We start from the raw sequence: 23,597 nt of genomic DNA on the forward strand, positions 1-23,597 counted from the left end.
CATGAATGGACCGCCTTTGTAGATCCCCAACACTGCCCACGTCCTCAGCCAACACCAGGGTGGCTGTTTCAGTGCGGCCAGGCAGGGCATGCTCTGTCTCCCATTTCTGAGAAGGAATCGAAGGTGGACCCCAGAAAAGAAAGCTGGAATAAGTCTGATTCTGACCTGCCAAAAGCGTAATAAAATTAAAGTAGTGCATCTGGACCTTGGTGGAGACCCTCAGATTTTCTAGTGGTCCTGAAATTGAATGAGCCTTGCATTGATAAATACTCCTGATTCTCCTTCATCACCCCCACTGTGGGGACAAAAGCAGCACTGACTTTCACAACAAATGTTTCCAGCACCTTAGGTCTCTGGGACAGATCAATTCTTGCCTCTGCTTCGAGGTAATGTGCATCCGAAGTCTACTTCCAAAAGAGTATGGAATTCACCACATCACCAAGACCAGTCTTTCTGGGTCACCTGCCCTAGCTCTACCTTTGGAAGAAAACAAAAGTCCTTGGAAAGCATACTATAGTAAGCACAACCGGCTCCTCCTACTTCATGGAGTGTCCTACTGCATGTGGCTAATTTCCTGAGAAAGGAAATAAGAAAGGGCTAGGATAGGCCTGATTTGTCCATAAGAGTAACCATGGGGATTAAGGTTAGACCACCTTCCTGGCTCTCCAGGCCCAGACTTTGTGAACAAGGCATGTAAAGAGCGCCACCTCTGGGTGAAGTGTGGTTCCTCTCCACTTCTTCGTTCCAGATTCAGTGGGAGGAAATGCTCGAATTTGGGGGTCAATGGATCAAGTCAAGACTAGAGCTCCCTTGGAGGATGAACGGAACTGTGCACAGGGCCTCCTGGGAGCATTATCAGAGCCAAGGGCATGAAACTAGAATGGAAACTATTGAGCATGTGTGCTGGAGGGGGTGGGGTGTCTCATGTCAAATGGGGAGAATTTGAGATGAGAAAAACTATGGATCAAATGCCAGGGGACAATTCTTCCTACTGGGGATGGGGGACTAGCCCTGGGGTTCCTTGCTTCTTGATGCCTGTTGGGAAAGCACACACAGGGGTACCATGGCCGATAAAGTGACCTCAGGAGCAATGCTCCAGACCAACAAAGCTGGATGGTGAGAATCATGCTGCTCTTTCCACAGCTTGTCTATTTGTCTGGGAAAAACAGGATGTGATGATCAGGGAGGTGGGTGACCAGGCTGCACTCGGCACTCAGAGGGGCTCAGTGAACCAATGAACTTCAGTGAATCAACGAACAAAGCTGCCGAGGAAACCTGTGCCTAGGGGCAACCTGGGGCAGCCTCTGCTTCCTTCCTATTCTGTCTCTACAGACCAGCCCCAGAGCATTCACTGCCCCTCCTGCCCCTCCAAATGTCACTTTCTGACTGAGACAGTAAGTGAAGTCAGGGAAACCTCCTGACATAGGTGGGCAAGTTCTAAGGCCTGACCTAGGGCTACCTGCTATGCCTTAGACTGGATGCTGGGACTGGAAAAGAAGAGGTCAAGCCACTGCTGCCAGTAACTGGACACAGTTCTTGTCCATGGAGGGGCAGGTGATAAAACACAGTGTTTCTAGGGAAAATGCATGGCAGTCCATGTTTATTCTACATCTGATCACAGCAAATCTTCCACACCCAGACCACAGCCAGGCTAAGTGCCATGTGGCTATAAGCGGTTAGAAGAAACAGGAAACCGTCTGCTCTGGTGCGCATGGCTGCTCTGGGCAGAAAGCACAGCTGCCTCATTGGCCGATTCACAAGCAGCGAGGCCACATTCCCATCTCCAGGCCTTAGGGACATCTCTAAAGGGCGGCTCCTATTTGGAGCTTCCAAAATCCTGGGTGCCTCTCTGGAAGCCAAGCCCTGTCCAGCAAGTCATTCCGAGTCCAGGCTCTGCCAGAACCTTCAGTATCTGGAACTGATGTCAAAGCAGCTTGGAAGCTGCAGAGAGACCTTACACTGGGTCCCAGGGCAGCTCTGGGGGCCTCGAGGCTTTAGGGCCGATGATCCTTTCTGCGGAGTTTGTGTCCCACCTGGGACCCTCGCTGGGCAGCTTTCACCAGGCCTTTGAACTGGCCCTGCAGCTTCACCTTCTTCCTGCAGGAACAAGGAACAGAGGGTCACATCTCCCTGAAGACAGGTGGTCTCTCTTCCCATAATGCTGACCAATGGCTCCCCCAGCATTAGCGGGAACTGGGGAGAAAGGGTGCTGCCTGGGCACAGGTGCTGTCCTACTTACAAGAGCAGTTCAAGTCAATAACGCATGTGGGCACCAACTACATGAAGGTGCACATTAGAAAGCAAAAATTAAAAAAACCTGGAAGACACTGGAGCAATTAAGTTGAGAGTTTACTGAGAATAAGGCCCTCCCCTCTTTGGAGCACTGAGCTCCCCACCCCCACTGCCCCAGCCAGACCCCGCACAATACTGTACCTTCGGTTGAGCTTGGTTCTGTTGAGGGGGATGTAGGCGTAGGGGTCGAGCCGACCTTTCTTCTTCACGTCACCCTTTGCTTTCTGCTCAGCCAGAGAGAGAGAGTCAACTAGGAGTACAGGGTTCCCCTTCCTCCCTGCCCCTGACTTAACAGACCCCATGTCCTCCCCTTCACTCTGTGCCCTGGTGGCACCAAAGGGCTCCTGTAGTTCAGGAATGCCAACCAACAAAGGCATGGACTTTAAATGCTAACAAGACCTCAGTGTGCCCCTCGGTGTGGCCTGAGTCTGGCTCCACAAAGGTGGCTCTCCAGAAGGGTGATGGGCACAGCTACCCTCATCCTTTCCCAGAGGCTCTGTCCCTACCCATGGCTCTTACCTTGGCCTTGTATTCGGCCCCAGGTATAGCCTTCTTGGCCACAGGGCGATGGATACCAGAGCCTCCGGCTAGAGGGGGAACACAGAGACCATGAATCAGGCAAAGCCAGGGCAGTTTCCTCCTGGGAGAAGGCAGTGGGTACCTTGTCTTTACAGAGCCTCCAGGGAGCAGAGAAATCAAGGCTAGCAATGGCTCTGTCCCCTACCAACCAAGGACAAAGACCTTCCTCAAGAAGGGACTGTCTAGTGGCTTAACAGTTAAGACCAGTGGGCTCCTCAGGCTGACCTGAAGCCACACAGACCTACCAATGACCTCTGAGGACATACACCTTCTCCACTAACATGAACCACCCCAGTCTCCAAAGCTAAATCTGTTCCGTTTGTCCTAGGAGAAAAGAACACAGGCTTTGAAGTCAGACAGACCCAGGTTCGACTCCCTGATTTACCACTACCAGCTCTAACCTCAGCAAGTCTCTTAATTTCTGGATCTTTTAAGTTTGTCTATAAAATGAGGTACTTCGAGCTTGATCTCATTCAGGCTTCACAACAACACTGGGAAAGAAAGGCAGCTCCTGTCCCATTGTACAGACACGAAAACTGTGGTTACAGAAATCCAGGTGCTTCCAAGGTCACTTGTTATTTCCGGTCCGGATTTCAATACACTCACGGATGACTCAGGAGGACTCTTTTTAGATGAGCCAGATGAATAACACTTTTTTTTTTTTTTTACAGATGAGAAACTAGAACCTCAGAGAAGCAGCAGGACTGGGCCAAGTTAGCCACAGAGCTAAGAGCCGGCAGTCTTGAACCCAGGCCTCCTCCACATCATCTGGTTTTGCACCACACCACCTCAAAGCAGAGCAGGTAAACTAGGCCCTGGCCCATGGGGCCACAGAGTGGGGAGCCGTGAAGCTCTCCAGCTGGGTTAGGATGCCTTAAGGCTCTGAGAACATACCTGCTGCTGGGAATGGAGACCGTGCTTTTTTTTTTAATTTTTGAGAGTACGCGTGCATACGACGTGTGAGCAGGGGAGAGGGGCAGAGGGAGAGAGAATCTCAAGCAGGCTCCACACTCAGCACGGAGCCTGATACAGGGCTCGATCCCACGACCCTGGGATCACGACCTGAGCTGAAATCAAGAGTCGGATGTTTAACTGACTGAGCCGCCCAGGAGCCCCTGGGATTGGGGACTTTCTACAGGAGCCCCTGTACCTCCAGATATATAGCAGGGTTCTGCTACAGGGGCTGCCCTCAGGGGAAGGAGGCAGAGGTGAGTAACAGAGGCCTCCCCTGGCATTTGGCAGCCACACTGGTGTCTTTAGCAGCTGCTGCAGGAAAAGGAACAGCTTAGGGGACCAGAGACAAATGTATAGGGGAATCCCCCGGGCAGACCCATCACTGACCCTCCCAGCTGCCACCCTCAACACAGGCTGAAGTGATCTCCCAAACCTTGCCTGACTCAGGGCTGGACAAGAGAGACAGACACCTCCCAGGAAAACAAGGGGTGGGCTGCAAGCCTCACGGAAGGCCTAAGTGGGTGGGACAGAGATGGGGCTCAGGGGCTCCCTAGAAGGGCTGGGGGTTCCATGCACAGATCCCCCCAGACTCTTCTTCATCCCAAACATTCTCAGCCCCCACACCAGTCTTGGGAGACAGATCAGCCAATCTTTGTTGGTGCTGACTTCACTACAATCGGGCCATGCCATGCAAACTTGTGGTTCTGCCTGCCACTGCCCTGTCTAATGCAGGGGACAGGGAACACAGTGTCCCAAGAGGGAAGAGTGGAAGTCTCACCTTGGTACTGAGGGGGCATCTCCAGCTCCTCATCGTCAGCCTCTTTCTGATGCTTGAGCTTCTGATGTTTCTTCTATAACGTGGTGCACAAATTTCATTAACAAGGGTACACGATCATCATTAATGTTCATAGTAAAAGCAACTGCAAACTATGCTAGCAGGAAAGGTCCTCTGCCAAGCACTCAATCCCCCACTTTCAGATGGGAACACCAAGGCTGAGAGAGGGTAAAGAACTATCCAAGATCACACAACCAGGCTGTGCAGAAGTAAGTTCCAGCCCAGGCTGTGACCACAATCTCATCTGCCTGCTTCACACAGAACTCCTGTCCCAGGGCAACAAGTACCTGTCTGGGAACCCCGACCTCAGCTTAGCTGGTGCAACGCTCCTACTCAGAGGAGGCTTCCTGCATCAGAGGCCTCTCAGACCCCCGGCTACCCTCTGACCCCATAACTATCTGATCTTTTATGTCTGATTTTCACCCAGGAATTCTACGTGGGTGCAATGCTCTGATAACCAGGTACCTCTTTGGCCCTGGTGGGAAGATGGGCATTTGGCCAGGGATAGGGCATTTGTGAATAGGACATTCACGAAAGCAGTAACTGGGGGAAAGATCATCAGGAACTATACTTGTGCACTTGCCGTGTCCAATCTCATCAAGCCAACCCAGTAATTCCACAAGATTCACAGGTGAGGAGCTGAGTTTGAAAGGTTAGGCTGACGCCGAAATGGGACCCCAGTACCTGCATCTGCACTGCTAATTTTGTATCCCCGCCTATGCAGCTGTCCTCCAATGGGGACACCCAGGAAGGCTGGATGGGCTGGCCAGGCCCCGAGAGGACGCAGAGGAAAGACGTTGCTCCTAGATGCCCTCAGAAGTGCTGTTCACTAGGCTTGGGAAGGACGGTGAGGGGTTGGGCCCACATCACCCTGCTGGTTCAGGTGGGGCAGGTGAGAAGCTGCACTCCACCCTGGGAGATACCAAGGTTAAATTCTTGGGCTCAGGAGGCTGGAAGGCCATGGTTTAAATCCCATCTGCATCTAACAACCCCTGTGAACTTGGGCAGGATAAGCCTCCTCTGGAAATGGGGATAGAGTTCCGTCTCTTGTGAGGATTAGGTGAGATGATGCACGGGCCCCTTGGCACTCCTCAACGGCTCCCTGCAGGAACCTGCCCTTGGAACACATAGGCCAGCTGTTGCCTTTGCAGCCTGCCCAGCACATGCCCTCGGTAGAGACACACAGGGCTCTGTCTCTCTTCCTTCAGCTGGACAACTCCACCAACACGGAAGCATCAGGTGCCTTGGGCCCCCTCCTACGCCCCACAGAGCAGTCGGCCATTACATTGTGCCCTGTACATGCACACCACATCCTCTGGACCATCTGTTATGCACAGCTTCAAGGCGCTCCTGTGCATTCAGGAAGCAGGGCAGGCGGGGGTGGGTGGGAGGTGGGCGGGGGAGAGATGGCTGAGAGCTGTCAGCCCAAGGCTTTGCCCTGAGGGCCCAGCACCCCCATCAGAGGAAGTACTCACACTCCTGACACCCGTGTCTTCCATCAGGTCAGCCATCTCTTCATCCTCCCCTGGAACCAAAAGAAAGTCCTGTGAGCACATAGGGAGCACCCCTGACTTCCCAAAGCCCACGCAAATTTCACCTTGCCTCCCCCTGGCTCAGCAGGCTGACGGAGCTGACAACTCCAGAAAACTTGCATCTTTCTGTGGGAGACAAGACCCCTGAACACTGACTGCAACTTTATCTTTCCCATCCCAGGCCCCAGGGACAACAGCCCCTCAAGGAAGTCGTATTCCTACTCCTGAGACAAATACAGCTTTTTTTAAGACCCTAAGAAAGCCCTGGTTTTCCTGGGGAGTCACGCGCACCCCAGCCCCACATACATTCTGCTTGGCCAAGAGGACAGCCTCATTTTCCTACTTGAGAATCCTTTTTGTTTTTTCGCTATACATGCTGAGCTCTGTGTGGGGATGAGCCAAAGAAGTACGAATCAAGAAAATGCACAGGCAACCAAAATAAAAATAGATCAAAAAGACTATCTCAAAATTTTAAAACTTCTGTGCATCAGGGGACACATCAACGGACTGAAAATGTACTCTACAGAATGCATGAGAGAATGGTTTTTCAAACCATACAGATAAAGGATTACACAGACTAGCAGACTACGTAAAGACCACCCACAAACTCAACAACACAAAAGAAATATCTCAATAAAAAAATGGGCAAAGTGCTTGCGTAGACAAAGGGAATTCTGAGACACGCTACAACATGGGTGAATCTTGCAGATATTATGCTGAGTAAAACACGCTAGTCACAGACAAATACTGAAATCATTTCATTTACGTGAGGTACCTAGATGCATATTCAAATTCAAATTCAAATTATTACAGACAGATTCTGGAATGATGGTTGTCAGGGTCTGGGGTGGGGGCAATAGTTGTCTTTTAACGGGTAGAGACTTTCAGTTTAAGAGGCAAAAAGAGATCCGGAGGTTGGCTGTACAACAATGTAAACGTACTTACCACTAGTCCACTGCAGGCTTAAAGGTGGTTAATGTGGTAAGTTTTACATTATGTGTACTTTGCACCACAATTTATTTTTTTATTTTTTTAAATTTTTTTTAATCTTTATTTATTTTTGAGAGAGAGAGACAGTGTGTGAGCAGGGAGGAGCAGAGAGAGAGGGAGACACTGAATCGGAAACAGGCTCCAGGCTCTGAGCTGTCAGGACAGAGCCCGACACGGGGCTCGAACTCACGAACTGTGAGATCACGACCTGAGCCGAAGTCGGACGCTTAACCAACTGAGCCACCTAGGCGCCCCCACCACAATTTCTTTAAAAAGCTATCGGTATACGTATTTTTAAAAGTAAGAAACAAACCAGTTGGAGGGAAGACAAACTCAAGCAAAGTCAATCAACTAGTAAATAATGCCACGAGACAACATGGGACTAAGAGCCGCAGCCTGGGCAGTGGCCAAGCTTGCTGGGAGCGCTGGGTGACAGGGCCGGAAAGCTGGGGGCCAAGGAAAGGCCACATAAAAACACTTGGGCTGGATCCTTAAGAGCAGAGAGGCAGATGGGGTGCCTGGGTGGCTTAGTTGGTTAAGTATCCGACTTCGGCTCAGATTGTGATCTCACAGTTCATGAGTTCAAGCCCCACGTTGAGCTCTGTGCTGACAGCTCAGAGCCTGGAGTCTTTCGGATTCTGTGTCTCCCTCTCTCTCTCTGCCCCTCCCCCACTTGTGCTCTTTCAAAAATAAATAAACGTTAAGGAAAAAAAAAAAAAAGTGGAGAGGCAGAAAGAGGGGAAGAGGTGTTCTCAGCACCAAGGACATATGGGCCAAGAAGGGATCAAGAGCCTGGAAAGTACAAAGTGGCGAGAGGGGACAGTGGTGTGACCAGATCAGGAAACAGTGTAGTCACCGTTACACCAAGCATGTACTTGACTGTTCTGGCTACCCATTTCATCTACAACCATCTGAAGTAGGTATTGGTATTAAGCCCATTTGGCGTGAGGAAATTAAGGCACAGAGAGGTTAATAATTGTCCACAGTCACACAGCCGGTAAGCTGGGTGCAGGGGATGCAGTGAGAATATTGGTTAGGAGGTTGTAGTGAGTCAAGGGCCCAAGGATCATGGCAGTGGGAACCAAAAAAAAAAAAAAAGAGGAAGGCAGATCAATTTTAAAGACTGAAGCTTTTTGATCTAACAGATGACACGGGGGAGAGGAAGCAGGAAAAATTAAACAGGACTCGGAGACTTCACACCAGAGTGGCTCCTGGACAACAGGAGATCATGCAGTCAGGAAGGGGGCTGCCACCCCTAAACCTCTTAAGTCTGGCTCTACCTCTAAATGAGCTTCATGGTCTCAGTGAAGTTTATATTGCAAAAAAAAAAAAAAAAAAAGAAAGAAAGAAAGAAAAAAAGAAAAGGAGAAGAGGGAGAAGGAAAGATACAGAACAGCGGCCAAAAAAGTGCATCACACACAGTCAAGAGGAAGTACAGCGTTTTGAAAGTTCTGTTTGAATTATGTATGTATCGTATAGGTGGCTAGATTGCAATGTAAAGCTTTCTCAATGTGGTCAAAAAAGTTTGAGAAATTCAAAATGTTTGAGGAAGTTGTCTTAGATACAAGCCCCTCGTTATCTGTATTTATCTACACTTCCCCAACCAGTGGTCACGGAATGAATGAGCAAATAAACAAATGAGTGAATGAACGACCGAGTGAGTGCAACACTGCCCACTCCAGAAGCAGCTGTGCCCCTAGAATGGATGGTGGTCCCACCTTTAGTGCCTTCCTCTTCCTCCATCTTGGTCGTGGCAGCATCGTCCTCCTCCTCCCGGATGATCAGGCGGCCATCGGCACTCACCTTGAAGCCGTGGTCCTTCTTCTTGCCCCGGCCGGGCCCAGGCTGGGTAGCTGGTGTGGCAGAGTCGAGCAGTGAGGAGGCGGAAGGCCAGACTAACCCACCCACAGCCCCATCCAAACCAACAAGCCCAGGTCTGTGCCCCAGATGGGTGTCTGCAGCGCACTGATGTGCACACATGGCGGTGAGAGGTGCCCAGTGGGCTCTGTGGAAATCACCCTAACCCCTGACCTTGGCAAGGCAAGCGTATTTTCTCGACTCATGTGCCAGCCACTTTTTGCCTACCTAGGACTCGCTGGGCCACCTTAGGGTCCAGGAAGTTGAGGGGCTCATCCCCGCCACCCTCCTTCAGCCACGCCTGGCTTCTCTGTCGGGCCAGCTTCCGGCGCTCCTTGGCCTGGCCCCTTTCCTCCTCCTCCTCAGCATCCTCATCCTCCGAGTCGGCCAAAATCTCCTCGATACTAAGTGCAGAGAAGTCCCAAGTCAGGGTGTTCCCAGGAGAGGCAGGGGTGTCTGGGCATGATCCGGGCAGGCTGCAGGTCGAGGGAGACCAGGTCCCCAGGACCTGGGACCCCCAGGACCCCACCACAGGCCTCACCTGTCACCCTTGCCCTGGGCAGGTTCCTCTCCTTCCTCCTCCTCCTCTTCCACAGCAGCCTGGTTCAGAGCACGGTGCCTCTTGGCTCGGGCCTCGGCTTTCCGAATGTTTACCAGGACTTTGTGGTACTCCTTGGGCAGCAGCCCCTTTACCAGCTCAAACCTGAGGGATGAGGGGCTGGTGAGGCGCACTGGCCAGGGAGTGCTACCCAGAGGAGGGTTCAGCCACAGCCCTTCCAGCCACAGGAAAGGGACTCAGTCCCCCAGCCCAGCTCCTTCTCTGCAGGCTCTCTGCTAGGATGGGAAGCCCCTCAACTCCTCCCCTGCTCCCCCTCAATCCAGAGCACAGACCCAAACTTGCGGATGAACTTGGTGAACAGGTTCCGAAGCTTCATGCGGAAGTGCCGCCGCATGTCGTCCGAGAGCTTCCCAATGGCTTCCATCTGGCGGGCAGAGCACCAAGGTTTCGGGGGTGCCCTCCACCCTGTCTGCCCTCTCACTACGGTACAGACCAGGTACACAGGACCCACAAGGCCCAGCTAAGGGGTGAGGGTCAGAGCAGCCCAGCCACCCCTTGGTCCGATCGTGTTTCCACAACCTGGGCAGCTCTCCACCTTTCCCCTAAACCCTCCTTCATGACAATCCACGACCATCCTACCAAGGTTACAGCTTTAGAGACTTCTGAAAGTGGCAGGCACCTAACCTGCATTACCTCACTTAACCCTTAGAACCCCATGAGGCAGACACTATCATCATTTCTTACAGATGAAGAAACTGAGGCACAGAGAGTTAAGTGGCTGCTACATGGTGAGAGGCAGCAGTCGGCCCAGGTCCAGGTCCAGGTCTATCTAATTCCATGGCCCATACTTTGTCCTAACACCACCAGGTTTCTCTTGAGCCCTGCATTGGTCTCGGGCCAGACTATTCTCACACCTTCATCGGGCCTGGCTGGGGCCCATGTGTGGGTGGCAGATCTCACTATCTGCAGTGTCTCTAGATGGGGCTGGAGGCGCAGGGCCCCATCGATCCTTTAAAAGGCCTTTATAAAGGTGTCTGGGAGGCTCAGTCTAAGGTTAAGCCTCTGACTCTTGATTTCAGCTCAGGTCTTGTCTTGTGGTTCGTGGGATCAAGCCCTTCTTTGGCCTCTGCCCTGACAGCACAGAACCTGGTTGGGATTCTCTCTCTCCCTCTCTCCCAAAATAAATAAATATTAAAAAAAAAAAAAAAAAAAGGAAAGGAAAGGAAAGGAAAGGAAAGGAAAGGAAAGGAAAGGAAAGGAAAGGAAAGGAAAGGAAAGGAAAGGAAAGGAAAGGAAAGGAAAGGAAAGGAAAGGAAAGGAAAGGAAAGGAAAGGAAAGGAAAGGAAAGGAAAGGAAAGGAAAGGAAAGGAAAGGAAAGGAAAGGAAAGGAAAGGAAAGGAAAGGAAAGGAAAGGAAAGAAGGAAAGGAAAGGAAAGGAAAGGAAAGGAAAGGAAAGGAAAGGAAAGGAAAGGAAAGGAAAGGAAAGGAAAGGAAAGGAAAGGAAAGGAAAGGAAAGGAAAGGAAAGGAAAGGAAAGGAAAGGAAAGGAAAGGAAAGGAAGGAAAGGAAAGGAAAGGAAGGCTCTTATCAATTCTTGGAACCCTAGGACAGACTACTCCTCTATCGCTTCTCATCTTTGGATCTTTGGTCCCCAGCTGGGCTGCAGGCAGGGGAGGGCACAGGCAAGCGACCTTGACCCAAGCCCAGATACGAAGACAAAAGGCAAGAGGAACCCAGAGGTCTGATGTGACCCAACCCAGCTGAAGTGAAAAACCGATACGGTGGAGGTAGCGGGCAGACAGTCTGGAGGACAGACCCAGCAGGCGACACACCCTGTGCCCAGCTGAGGGCTCTTCAGGCCCTTCTGCAGCCCAGCAGTGGTGTCCAGAGGAGCTTCCTCAAACCCAGAAGGTCAAAATGCAAGAGGTGAAAAAGAAAGCAAGATGTGGCCCTGCTGGGGGAGAGCCCCGAGGGTCAGTCCTGAGCTTTGGGTTCTGGTCCCAGGACCACTCTCACCAACACTGTGACCTGGGGAAATCTCTGGCCTCAGTTTCTCCATCTGCAAAACAAAGGGTGGCCCTGCCCACAGACCCTTGCCCCGCAGAGCCCTTGCTTCTGTGGAGGGGAAGAGGGGTCACAAGAGGCAGCCTGGGCACCATGCACCTTCTTCACCCCCACCGGGTGGGCATCACCCTACCGGTCCTTTCCAGAGCTCCTGCATGACCTTCTGTGAGACAAGACAGCGTACAGCTAGACAAATGTTTGGAACCTGCTGGCCTCAGTGCTCATGGGTCCATGCTGGCAGGCCAGAGGCCATGTTGCCACCCGCCGGGGCCAGGGGGCCACTTACCACCAGCTGCACATGCTTGGCCAGGTGTGCCACATCCATGACAACTACCGCCACCTTGATGAAGCCCAGCGCCGATTTGACCACATCACGGGTACGGGAAGCCAGGAGCAGGCACACATTCTCCAGCAGCTGCTCTACTGTGTTGGTTCCCATGAGACCTGGGGTCACCAAAGGGCCACCGTCAGAGACACCAAAACCCCATCCAGACGAAACACCCCTGCCCGGTCACATGCAGAGGAGCTAACATCTGTGGGACTTCTGTGTGTCCAGCACGGTCCTAGTCACTCTCCCTAGAGTATAGCCATCCTGTGAGAAGGTAGTTTTTTCCCCCCACTTTAGAGATAAGAAATGGAAGTTCTAAAAGGTTCATAAACTTGCTCAAGGTCTGGCACGGTTGGTAAGAGGCGGAACCAGGACTGACACCTGGGCATGAGACTCGAGCTCCTCCGATCCACCCTGACAGTGGCATGCAGGTGGGCAGGGAAGATGACACGGGCAGCGGAGGAGACAAGAGGCAGCCAGGCTTGCTTTTGGTTCTTCTTCCCTCCCCCGAGGAAGGAAGGTGGTAGCTCTCCCATTCTGGTAGTGACCCTGTCCTGACCTTCTGGGCATCCTCCTACCCCAAGGGTTCCCCAGGCCTTCAAGGAAGCAGCATTCACCTTTAAACTCAAACAGGAGGTGGGTCAGGGCCAGGATGCTGCAACTGACCATGGTCACAGCGCCCACGAGGCCAGGGTACACCAGGACCAGGTAGCGTTGCAGGGCCTCTGGAAGGCGAGATAAGGATAATCACATCCGGGCAGAGCACTCTGCATGCGGCAAGCCGGGCCCCTCAGGGAAGGGATTCTGGCCAGAGAGGAGCAGCCTGCCCAGGTCCGCAGCCAGTGGTTTGGAGGGGTGCCTCCCAGAGGCCCGTGAGCCAAGCACCCATCCTGGCCCTGGGTCATCCACGCCTTACCTTCTTTGTTTGGGCCAAATCGGAGGAAAGCATGGCCCATCTCCACCAGCAGAGCAAAAGCATTCTTCCGAGCACCCACCGACACCTCCTTGGTACACAGGATCACCTGCCCAGACAACCCCTTGAGCATGCGCTCTGGAGCCGGCCACCATGGGCTTGGTTGGTGGCCTGAAGCAGAAAGGGGCAGGGGGGGCACCCAAGCTCACAGGCGGAGAACTGAGGCCACCCCAACCCCAATACTGTTCTCCCCTGATCTTGACAGGTCTTCAGAAGCCAACTCCAAGGAACTCCTCAAAACACACACACACCCCTCCTGCACCCCTCACCTCCGGGACAAGGGCAGCGATGAACTCCTCATGCTCAGCTGAGAGTTTCTTCACGATATGTAAGAGGCACTTTAAACGGGGCTGCGGGGCAGGGGGGAACAAAAGTCAGGAACCCTCAATCCCACCTGTGCCCCCAAAGGCCCCTCTAAGGTGGTCCTCTCCTGGTGTCGCCCATCGTCCTGTGGGCAGAGCGCGGCTGCCCTGGAGGCCTCACCCTCTTGGCAGGCGAGGTAGTGCTCCGCAGCGAGTCCAGCAGGGTCTTCTTCAGATCGTCCAGGTGGCTCTCCACGAAGCGGGCCCCAGGGCCCTGGGGGCTCGCACACACCTCCTCCAGCACTCGGTAGGCCTTCTTCTGTATCCCATGGGCCTTGCTCTGGGAGGGTGTATGGTGGTCAGGGATGGGTGAGCAAAGGAGGTTGGGGGTCCCGACCCACCCCGTCCACACACACACATATACACGCCACTGTGCAACTACAGTCACAGAGCAGCCACCATTAACTGTGACCAGCACTGGGGAAATTCAGAACCTGAGCCCACCTCTGGAGCTCAAGAGGTCTGAGGAGAGGGCTGGCTGAGCATGGACGGTGAGAGGCTGTGGGTCAGGCAGAGGACGCTGCAAGGACGGAAGCCACCCCAGCCCTCCAATCCGTTCCACTCACTGGCCTCAAGTAATGCTCATCCAGCAGGGAGAACTTGCAGTGCCCAGAATGTACCAAGGCCCGTGTGCCCACTCGCCTTTCCAGCTGCAGCGCTCTCTTCTCCCCTTCTTGCCCTAACTCCTTGCTATTGCAAAGGAGCTGTTATTCCCCCTAGGACACCTCTCCTGAGCTGAGGTGGCCCTGCCCTGGACTTCTGTATCTGCCTGCATGGTCCAGACGAGAAGACGGGTCCTGCCTTTCCAAAGAGCCCCCGCTTCCCCCAAGTGTGGTCATGTGCAACTCCAGCCTGCACGTCTCACCTCTAGGTAGGGCCGGATGGTAGAGTACAGCTTGCTGATGGCAGCTTCCTCCGCGTGAGGAGCCAAGGCCACAACCAGGTCCAAGACAGACAATCTGCTCAGGGCAAGAGACGAAGGATGGGTTTAGAAGGGCTGGAGAAGGGCACAGACTATCAGTGTCTTACACCTACTGGGAGCAGAGGAGGTGGGAGAAGTCAGAGTGAGGACGAAAAGGGGTCCTGAAGGAGCCCGTGAGCAATCACCACAGCTCGCACCGAATCAGCACCCGTAAGGTACCAGATGCTGTTCCAGGTGCTTTATGTGTCTTAAAGTCTTCAGTCCTCACGGCAACCCTGTTGGAGGTACTATCATGGTCAATTCGCAGATGAGGACACAGAGGGCACGGAGTAGGTAAGTAACCTGTCCAAGGTCACTTAGCTTCTAAGCAGTGGAGCTGGGATTTGAACCTGGGCAATGTGTCACCAGGGTCCTTATCCTTCCCTAGGAGGCTATACTGCTCCTTCAGGTAGGAGGAGCCAGATAGGTCTCACGGTAGAGCTGGGACATTCAATAACTCAAGACTTTCCTAAATAATTCCAGAGAGAATCTACAGGGCTTCTGCTAGACATACCCTCTGGCTCCCTGGGCTGCCTCAACTCAAGTGGGGCATTTTACCTGGTGAAGTCAGAGCTAGCAGAGTCCAGCACCTTCTCACTGGCTTTTTCCAGGAAGCTGTTCACCAACTGGCACCCCCAAGGGGATGAAGAGGAGGCAGGGGGTGAAGAGAGAAATAAAGAGCAGGAGCAGGTCACAGAACTGCATTCTCTTCTCTTCTCCAACCCTGCCCCCCTCCACTCAGAAGCCTTGACCCAGCCACCGCTGGTATCTGGTGGCCTGTCTCGCAGGTGGCAGAGGCCCAAGCGAGCCCTGTGGGTGAGGCCCTTTCACCACCCCCATCCCAGCCCTCACTCACCCGACAGCTCCTCCCTCTCCTCCACCAGCTCACCTGAGGGTCTGTAATGGTGAGGTATGTTTTCACGGTTTCCAACACGGCCCGGCGAGGGGCTGGGGTGTCCCCGGCTACCACAGGCTGCCCATACAGGTTGAAGAGGATTGGCAGAAAGTTCTTGGCAAAACGGCTCACCTCCGCACGGTCAGCCTCTGGCAGGAGGACCAAAGTTTGCATGCAAGTAGCAGGAGTCAAGTCTGCCCCAAAGGGGCTGCTGAGGCTACAGCCTAGAGGCATCCTTTTGGAGGACCCGTGACAGGACCTACGGATTTGGGGATTCTCCAGGACAAAAGGTCCCACCATGCTCTATGTTCCTCCATAGCTCCTCTGTCCTGTGCGTCAGCCAAGAGCCAGCTACCCACTAAAGCCCTTAACGCCAACTGGACAACACCCAGCAGATGTCAGCACAGTGGCAGTAGAAGGAAAAGGGACAGCTTTCAGCGTGTTACTAACTCTTTGGGTCCCCAGCAGAAGCCCCAGGTCCTTGCAGAGGATTCGCTATGGCTCAGGCAGTGGGGTAGAGGAGGCCAGGGGACCCGGGCCATTGCAACCATTCCCCTACTAGCCCCAAACCCCAGAGCCCATACATACCCCCCTCACAGCCCTTGGTGATGAGGGTGCGCAGGGCCTGGCACACAGTGACCCTCAGGTCTGGGCGCTCACTGATGGCCGTGCCCAATGTCCGCGCCAGCCCTTTGAAGGAGGCGGCCACGTCCGTAGGCCTTGTGCAGAACCCAGGCAAGAGGGTCCAGATCTGGGGAGGGGGGATGGTAAAGGACAGTGACGCCCAGCAACTCAGGCCCCTGCACCATCCAACCCTCATCCCCCTGGCTGACCCCTCACCTGCCACTGGAGCGTATCATAGATCTTGGACTCCACCGTCCTGCCTGCCTGGGCCAGGTCCATTGCTGCAGTGTGACACAAGGACACAGTGGGACCTTGGGCACCCTTTGGGCCAGGAGGCCTCATTTTATCAAAAGCAAAAGTCCAATAATGAAAACACGAATCTGGGTGATTCCTCCCTCCCCACAAATTGAAATACCATAAAATAGGAAATGGATGTCTCCTGATAATCTTACTCCCCCAGGGATAGTCATCACTTCTTCTGACTTTTTTATATTTCTTTAAACACATACATGCTTTTAAAAGCATAATAAACAGGACTGTACTACATATATATATATGTTCTGAAACCCGGTTTACCTTGACAAGGTTTCTAAGCGGTAGGCTGTAGAATAGGTATGTATGTGACTTTTTTATTTAATCTGCATGTGGCAATTATCGCCCTGATTTTACTCATGAGGAGCAAACCCAGAAGAATTAAATCAACTTGCCCAAAGTCACCCAGCCATAGCGTGGCTAAGCGGAGATCTGAATCTAATCTGTTCAACTCACCATCTACTAAACATGCCCGTTCCCACACAAGGTTTCCCTTTTCTCACAAAGACCGTGCCATGGCCCATAGTGGGACTAAATTCACCAGAACCCTGCTGAGGGACACATACGTTGTGTCAGATTTCTACTAGGAACAGCCCTGCATATATATAAATCGGCGTGCACTTCTCTAATTATTTCCTTAGCAAGAGAAGGAGCCATTGTGAGCCTGTCACAGGGAACATGCCTGGCCAGGCCTCAAAGCAAAGTGAGGGACAGCCTCCTTAGGCAGGCCCTCAAGCACTGGCTGGCCACCTGCTTGGCAGAGGGATGCTGCCCAGTGTCCCAGGGCTGGGGGTGCTGGACAAGGAGCCCTTCCTGGCTCCTTCCAGCCAAGGCTCTAGGACTGAGGTGGGGCCCATACCTTTGCTCTTCAGGGTGGTAGCCAGGGGCAGGAAATAGGTGGTGAAGAAACCAAGTCGTGTTTCCTGGACGTGGTCCCGGATGACAGGCAGCAGCCAGCTCCTCGGGAAATCTAGATTCTCTCTGGGAGGACATAGAAAAGGGCCAGTGAGGAGAAGGTGACATCCTAGAGGGCAGCATGCCCAGCAGCATGTCACCTGCTGAGCCAAGGAGCAGCCCAAGCCCTGCCGTGGCCTCTCTGGCTGACCCCCAAGTGATACACACAGACTTCACCCACGAGAGTGAACACCCTGCTAGAGAAGAATGAGCTGGCTGAATACCCCAGGGCCCCACAGAAAGCCAGACAGGATCACACTTACTCAGAGCCATCAATTTCCAAAGGCACAGCCTCTAAAACCACCTCGGGTCCCATGCTGGCCACTGCAGCCCCCACTGCCTGATCCAGAGCTGCCGTGTGAGGGAAGTGGGGGGAGAGGCGCAGGTCACACAGGGACTGGAGGCACTGGAGCCAAAAGACGAGAGAATATACATCAAGGCATGCTGACAGAACAGACACCCATAGTTCAGTCTGGGCCAAAGTCTCTAAGAGGATGAGGTCGGGAGCATGGGCCCAGGTTAAGCTCTAGGTCAGAGATCACAAACCAACAACCAAATTTAACCTGTTGAGAAGTCTGACCTCTCCCCAAACCCCAAGATTTTAAAATATTCTGTATTCTTGGGGCGCCTGGGTGGCTCTGTTAGTTAAGCATCCGGCTCTTAATTTCGGCTCAGGTCATGATCCCAGGTTCGTGGTATCGAGCCCCATGTTGTGCTCTGAACTGAGCACAGAGGTGCTTAAGACTCTCTGTCTCTCGCCCCCTGCTCCTCTCCCCCACTGGCTCTCTCTCTAAAATTAAAATAAAATAAAAAAAAATTCTGGGGTGCCTGGGTGGCTCAGTTGGTTAAGTGTCTGACTCTTGGTTTCAGCTCAGGTCAGGATCTCACAGTTCATGAGTCTGACCTCTGCATCAGGCTCTACACTGACAGTTTGGGGCCTGCTTGGGATTCTCATTCTCATTCTCTCTCTCTCTCTCTCTCTGCCATTCCCGTTTGCACATGCTCTTTCAAAAAAAAAAAATTCTGTATTTGTTAGTAACATATAAAAATCAGATTTCATGTACAAATGTAGACTTCCAGTTTATCTTGAAAAATGGTAAACATCAAAAAAAAATTTTTTTTAAGTGGGGGCGGGGGGGCGCCTGGGTGGCTCAGTTGGTTAAGTGTCTGACTTCAGCTCAGGTCATGATGTCATGGTCCGTGGGTTCAAGCTCCATGTCAGGCTCTGCTGTCAGCTCAGAGCCTGGAGCCTACTTCAGATTCTGTGTCTCCTCTCTTTGCTCTACCCCACTCATGCTCTGTCTCTCTCTTTCTTACTCTCAAAAAATAAAATAAAATAGGGGTGCCTGGGTGGCTCAGTTGGTTAAGCGTCCGACTTTGGCTCAGGTCACGATCTCATGGTTCATGAGTTCAAGCCCTGCGACAGGCTCTGTGCAGACAGCTTGGAGACTGGAACCTGCTTCAGACTCTGTGTCTCCCTCTCTCTCTGCCTCTACCCTGCTCGTACTCTGCCTCTCTCTCTCTGTCTAAAATAAACATTAAAAAAAATTAAAAATAAAATAAACATTAAAAAATTTTTTTAAAAGAATAAAAAAGAAAGAAAAATGGAAACTCTGGCAAAGGCAAAAAGAACGACCCACATGTGACAATTGTGCAAATTAGCAGACGCTGAGGGGTGGTTGCTCTTCAAGACAGAGCTGTGCCCTCTGGCCCCCCAGAGCCCCCCAGGGCCTCACTTGTAGAAAGTCATGTTTGCCAACCTGATCTATCAGGAGCCAGGCTTCTTGAGGAAGCCCCTGCCATCCCAGGGTGGCTCCTTTCTTCCAACCAGCAATGGTGGGAGTCAGTGCAGACCCCATGAGGCTGGAAGATGCTGCTAAGGAGCCTGGGGCCTGACCTGAGGCCCCTACCCTCTCCTGGAGCTGGAGAGGATCCCTGGGGAAATCCCTTATCCTTAAGTGGTTTACTCTGGGCTGTAATAACCTCTCTGGGACCTAAGGCTGCTTAAAACACTATAATCCTTGTAATAGAAAATTTAGAGAATTAAAAACAAAAAGATAGTGGGTAGGGGTGAGAGAGTCATACTGGTTCCCTCCTCAAAGCCATCCACTCAAACCAGCACTAGTGAGCAGCTCCTGACAGGAGGCTGGGGGAGGTCCTACCCCTCTGTTTCCCCCATGTTGGCTCGGTCACCTTCCTGAAGACACAGTACTAGGCACCTGCTGTGGGCGCCATCGGGAGTGTAAAGTGGGGTAAAGTGCAGAGGTACTAGACACAGGACCTCTCTGGGAGCCCACAGTCCGACAGCCCAGTCACCACCTCATGTCCTGGTCCCAGCGGCTCCCCAGCTCACCTTCTTCATCACAGGATGGGCCTGCCTCCCACACGCCTGGAAGAAGACACACAGCAGCTGCAAGACAGAGCTCCATGCCGCGTGGAATTTGTACGTCAGGCCTTCCTCCACAGCCCTGCCAAGGGAGCAGGCAGTCAGGGCCAAGTCTGTGCTCACTTGGGCCCCAACCAAGAAGTCAATGGCTGACACCAGGAGCTACAGACCACCGGCTGGCCAGTAAGGGTGGAGCTCCAGGAAAGGCCAAGGGGGAAAACTAGCATCTATGAAGCAGTCCCCGTGCTGAGTTTCATTCATGTAATCCTATTGCTTAAAGAAACTCTGTGAGGTATATTCGTTCTTCCATCTTCATGTGGGGAAACTGAGGCTCAGAGAGATGAAATAAGCTGCCAGGGTTACTCTGCCAGTGGCCATACTGGGCCTCCAAAGCCCATGCTCCATCACCGTCTCATGCTTTCCCAGTCTGACCCAAGGTGGGATGCCAGGGGAGGAACAGATGGTCTGGGCACACTGGGGAGAGCTGCACCAGGCTGGCTCTATCTCCCAGTCTAGGGTCCTGGAGATTTTAGGAAAGAATGGCCAATGGGGGGGGGGGGGGGGGGGGGATGGGTGAGCTAGAGGTTGGGGTGGTTCTATTTCTGAGTTTTCCTGGAACCTCATCACAGATGCATCCACAGGCAACAGGCCTATTTCCTCACAAGTGGCAGGACCCAAAGCATCACACCCTAGAGCTGAGCAGACAGACTCAGAGGAGACACCCAGGACTCTAGCCGCTTTCCCAGGACCACGTGGTGCTCTGAGGCTCCTCACTGCCCACAGGGAGGGTGAGGACGGTCAGTGGCCATGTCTCTGAATGGCTCCTCTCGCAGGTGTGGAGGGCAGCAGGGCGTGTGAATAGGAGTGGGCACTGTGTCAGGCTGCCACTGCCTAGTTGGGTGACCTCAGCTGGCCCACCTGTAAACTGAGGGTCAGTACATATCTCCCAGTACCACAGGGACTACCGGTAGTTTTTATTAACTGAGCGCTTAACTATGTGCCAGATACAGTTCCGAGAACTTTCCACACACTTCCTCATTTAATCCTCACCTCCATTAGTAAGCTTTGATGAGGATCCTGTGGTATCTAGACACGGAGGATCCTGAGATATCTACACATTGCCCTGGATGACTGGCCCAGAGTCCACACTCATGAGCACCACATCACGGTCCCTAGAACCGTGGTCTCTGTGGCCAGGGCTCGAATCCACAGCAGCCGCTTTGGCACTGCACGCATGCCCACAGCAAGTGCCAAGTGGAACACCTGTCATTACACAGAACTTTCTACAAGGAACACCTTATTCCCTCCTAACGCGGATGCTACGTTCTCACCTGAACATCTTGGCGACATACTGGGCAGGGCCTGAGGCCGAAGAAGTCACAGAGCCAATGCTGGCCATGTGGGGAGTGACACATTCCTTCAGGATCTCCTGCAAAAAGAGGCCACAGCTGTTTGACCCAAAGCAGCCTCCAGTGCCCCTGAGCCCTCCCAGGTGACTGCTTTTGGACACTTCTAGGCCGATATCCTGCCCACCCCCCCCACCCCCTGCCGAGAACCTCCCCTCCAGGACGCAGCTGGAGGTCTAGGGTGAGCTCTGGGAGAGACAGGGCAGCCAGCAGAATCTTCTGCACTCCCTGCTTCCCCCACTAAAGCTGGGGCTGGGGGTACCTGAAGGCTCTGAGAGGCAGCCGTCACCACCTGTGAGTGTGGGGAGAGGAGGCAGGTGGTCGCAGTTCCAAAAAAGCGAGGGAGGTGGCCCAGCCCCAGGTCCCGCTGCAGTCTGTCAACACAAAAGGCTTCTGTGGAGCCTGGCCCTGGGACTCAAGGCCCAGAAGCCCAGGTCCAGTGACAGTCACTGATCTGCAGGGTTCTACAGGGTCCTTTTAGTGGGCAATTTTAAAAAGTGCTGTCATTCAAGTAATAGCCGCATGTGGTGAAAAACTCAAATAGGTCTTCAGAGTATAAATAAAGAGCATGCTTCCATTATCACAACTTTCTTTTGGACTGACCTTCAGATGCACTTCCCAGAGGAATATCAAGGTTAGGTTTCTCAAATACTCTTCCAGAAGTTGTTATACGCATACAAACATACAAAGTAATGACATGTGCTAACATCTACCTACCACTTTTCATATGCCAAGCGCGGATATAACACACATTCGTTCACTTAATCTTTGCAACCACTGAGATTAATTCCCATTACCATTCCCGTTTTATAAGTAAGGAAACTAAGGCACAGAAAAGTCAAGTAACTTGCCCAAGGCCACTCCGCTAGTGAGAGAGGGGCGTCAGGATTCACATCCTGCTAAGTCTTGCTCCAGAGTGTGCAGAGTCCTACCATCCACGCTGTTCTTGATGTGTCTTAGGGGTCTTTCTATGTCAGCATGGGCATATCTACTTTGGTAATTTCTAACGGCTGCATAGTATTTCACTGTATAGTGAACAGTCCCCTCTGGGGGCACATTTAGGTTATTTCTTGGTTTCTAGGGTTATCATTACCTATGGCATTATAACAAATAGCCTGGGAAGTATATCATGGCACAACTGTGGGAGGCCTCCTGGTAAGATTAATATGGAGAAGTGGACTGTAAGGCTATTTTGCTACTTTCCAGAATTTCCAGGTAAAAGATGGATGGTGTGGGAAAAGGACGTGGGCTGGACACCTGCCTTTGCTCCTCAGGAGCGGCGTGACTAGCTACCTCACAGTGCTTCTGGGTCAGCCTCATGAGACAGGCTAAGCCCTTCCTCCCAGGGTGGCTGTGATGGGTGACAGGAAGCAAGGATGCCAAGCACTCAGCACGGTGCCTGAGAGAGAGCAGGAGATGGGAACCCCTCAGTGGACAGGGGACAGACATAGCATGGTGGAGACACTCCACCGGGACTCAGAGACCCTTGTTCCAGGTAAAACACAAGTCACCAACTGATACACTTATTTTCTCTCCTTATTCTGGAACAGTGGAGTGTCGAGTAGCTACTATGAAGTGGCCAAGCTCAAATATATCATAACAGACACACAGCAGAAACTGGGTCTGCAGGACCTTGAACCCCAGAGGAGGGGACCATTAACCCAGGTGGGGACAGGGGTGAAGCCACAGAAAGTGGACAAGATCGTGTGAGAAGGAAACCAGCTACACAGGACTCAGGGGCTGACAAGAACCAGGATGGAACTCGGGCACTCCCGGCACCCTAGTGTGGTGCTCTCAGCCATCTTGTTGCCCCTCAGAGCTCGCTCGTAACTGCTCGGGGAGGAAAGCACTGACTCTAGCTGACACAGGCCACACCATCCTGCCCTGTGCCTCACAACCACAAGAGCTGGTCTGCAGCACACTCAACAAGGAGATGCCGCCATCCCTCTCCAGCTCCTGGCTCACGTCCCTCCCATCTGTACTGCAGAGCAGGTAGGACACCCCTCCACTGCACCCCTACCTGACCAGGTTGATGTGGGCTTTTTCCATGACCGTAAGCCAGGCCAGCAAGGGTTGTAAGTCATTCTCGCTGGGAACATAGTCATATAAGGCCTAGAGATGGGACAGGGAATAAGCAGATGACTGAGCAAGTGTGTTAACAGCAGTCTAATGACAATGACCCCTTCCCATCCCCACACACTAGCACGTCCCAGTGACAGGCCTGCACACGTGGCCCTAGAACTCACAGCCCCCTTAGCCTTCCCAGGTCCTGCCTTTCTGGACTCCATGAAGCCCTTCCAGTTCTGCTCCTATGAGATCAAAGTCTCTAGAAGCAGTTGAGTAAAACTTGGGTCACACAACCTTATGGATCTCACAAAAGCCACAAAGCCCTTCTCTGGAAAAGTGCATGGGCAAATAATGCACATTTTGCAAATAATTTGGGGGGTGTTTATGCCCTCCTTCCTCAAATCCATACAGGGATCCCTAAGTTCAAGAGCTTCTGTTCAAGGTGTGGGTTATACCATGACACAATACTGAAATAGTTTATTAAGTAAGTGAAGAGTCAGGGCCCACAGCTCCTGTGGACACTGATGTGGCTTTGGTGGCCAGTCTCCTGGATGCCTGCCTCCTGTCTGCTCATCTACTGGCCTCCTCCTCTGGGGCAGCCCATCCAGCCCACTCAACCTCACTCTGTAGACAAGTAACGTCTCCCCATTCCCCACGCCCCAGCATTG

The 23,597-nt window shown here is 52.7% G+C and overlaps 1 protein-coding gene across 2 annotated transcripts in view; it reads right to left on the bottom strand.

Annotated features, from left to right (window-relative positions):
- Positions 1-1,583: 1,583 nt before the first annotated feature.
- RRP12 (ribosomal RNA processing 12 homolog) overlaps positions 1,584-23,597 on the bottom strand; it is a 30,031-nt gene continuing 8,017 nt past the window's right edge. For both annotated transcript variants that reach the window (XM_019458993.2, XM_019458995.2), the window contains 25 exons: positions 22,883-22,974; positions 21,125-21,236; positions 20,788-20,885; positions 19,424-19,538; positions 17,334-17,476; positions 16,976-17,097; positions 16,021-16,085; positions 15,769-15,931; positions 15,175-15,329; positions 14,844-14,911; positions 14,190-14,283; positions 13,446-13,604; positions 13,232-13,312; positions 12,906-13,011; positions 12,607-12,714; positions 11,948-12,105; positions 9,931-10,022; positions 9,581-9,742; positions 9,268-9,443; positions 8,901-9,035; positions 6,136-6,185; positions 4,604-4,676; positions 2,812-2,879; positions 2,434-2,516; positions 1,584-2,097 (listed from right to left, as the gene is read on the bottom strand). In XM_019458993.2, coding sequence (XP_019314538.2) covers positions 1,995-2,097; positions 2,434-2,516; positions 2,812-2,879; positions 4,604-4,676; positions 6,136-6,185; positions 8,901-9,035; positions 9,268-9,443; positions 9,581-9,742; positions 9,931-10,022; positions 11,948-12,105; positions 12,607-12,714; positions 12,906-13,011; positions 13,232-13,312; positions 13,446-13,604; positions 14,190-14,283; positions 14,844-14,911; positions 15,175-15,329; positions 15,769-15,931; positions 16,021-16,085; positions 16,976-17,097; positions 17,334-17,476; positions 19,424-19,538; positions 20,788-20,885; positions 21,125-21,236; positions 22,883-22,974 — 2,781 coding nt within the window. In that variant the 3' untranslated portion in view covers positions 1,584-1,994. The remainder of the gene's footprint in view (positions 2,098-2,433; positions 2,517-2,811; positions 2,880-4,603; positions 4,677-6,135; positions 6,186-8,900; positions 9,036-9,267; positions 9,444-9,580; positions 9,743-9,930; positions 10,023-11,947; positions 12,106-12,606; positions 12,715-12,905; positions 13,012-13,231; positions 13,313-13,445; positions 13,605-14,189; positions 14,284-14,843; positions 14,912-15,174; positions 15,330-15,768; positions 15,932-16,020; positions 16,086-16,975; positions 17,098-17,333; positions 17,477-19,423; positions 19,539-20,787; positions 20,886-21,124; positions 21,237-22,882; positions 22,975-23,597) is intronic.

This window comes from Panthera pardus, unplaced genomic scaffold (assembly GCF_024362965.1).
Source record: "Panthera pardus isolate Hobbes unplaced genomic scaffold, ASM2436296v1 HiC_scaffold_22, whole genome shotgun sequence".
NCBI classification, from domain to species: Eukaryota; Metazoa; Chordata; class Mammalia; order Carnivora; family Felidae; genus Panthera; species Panthera pardus.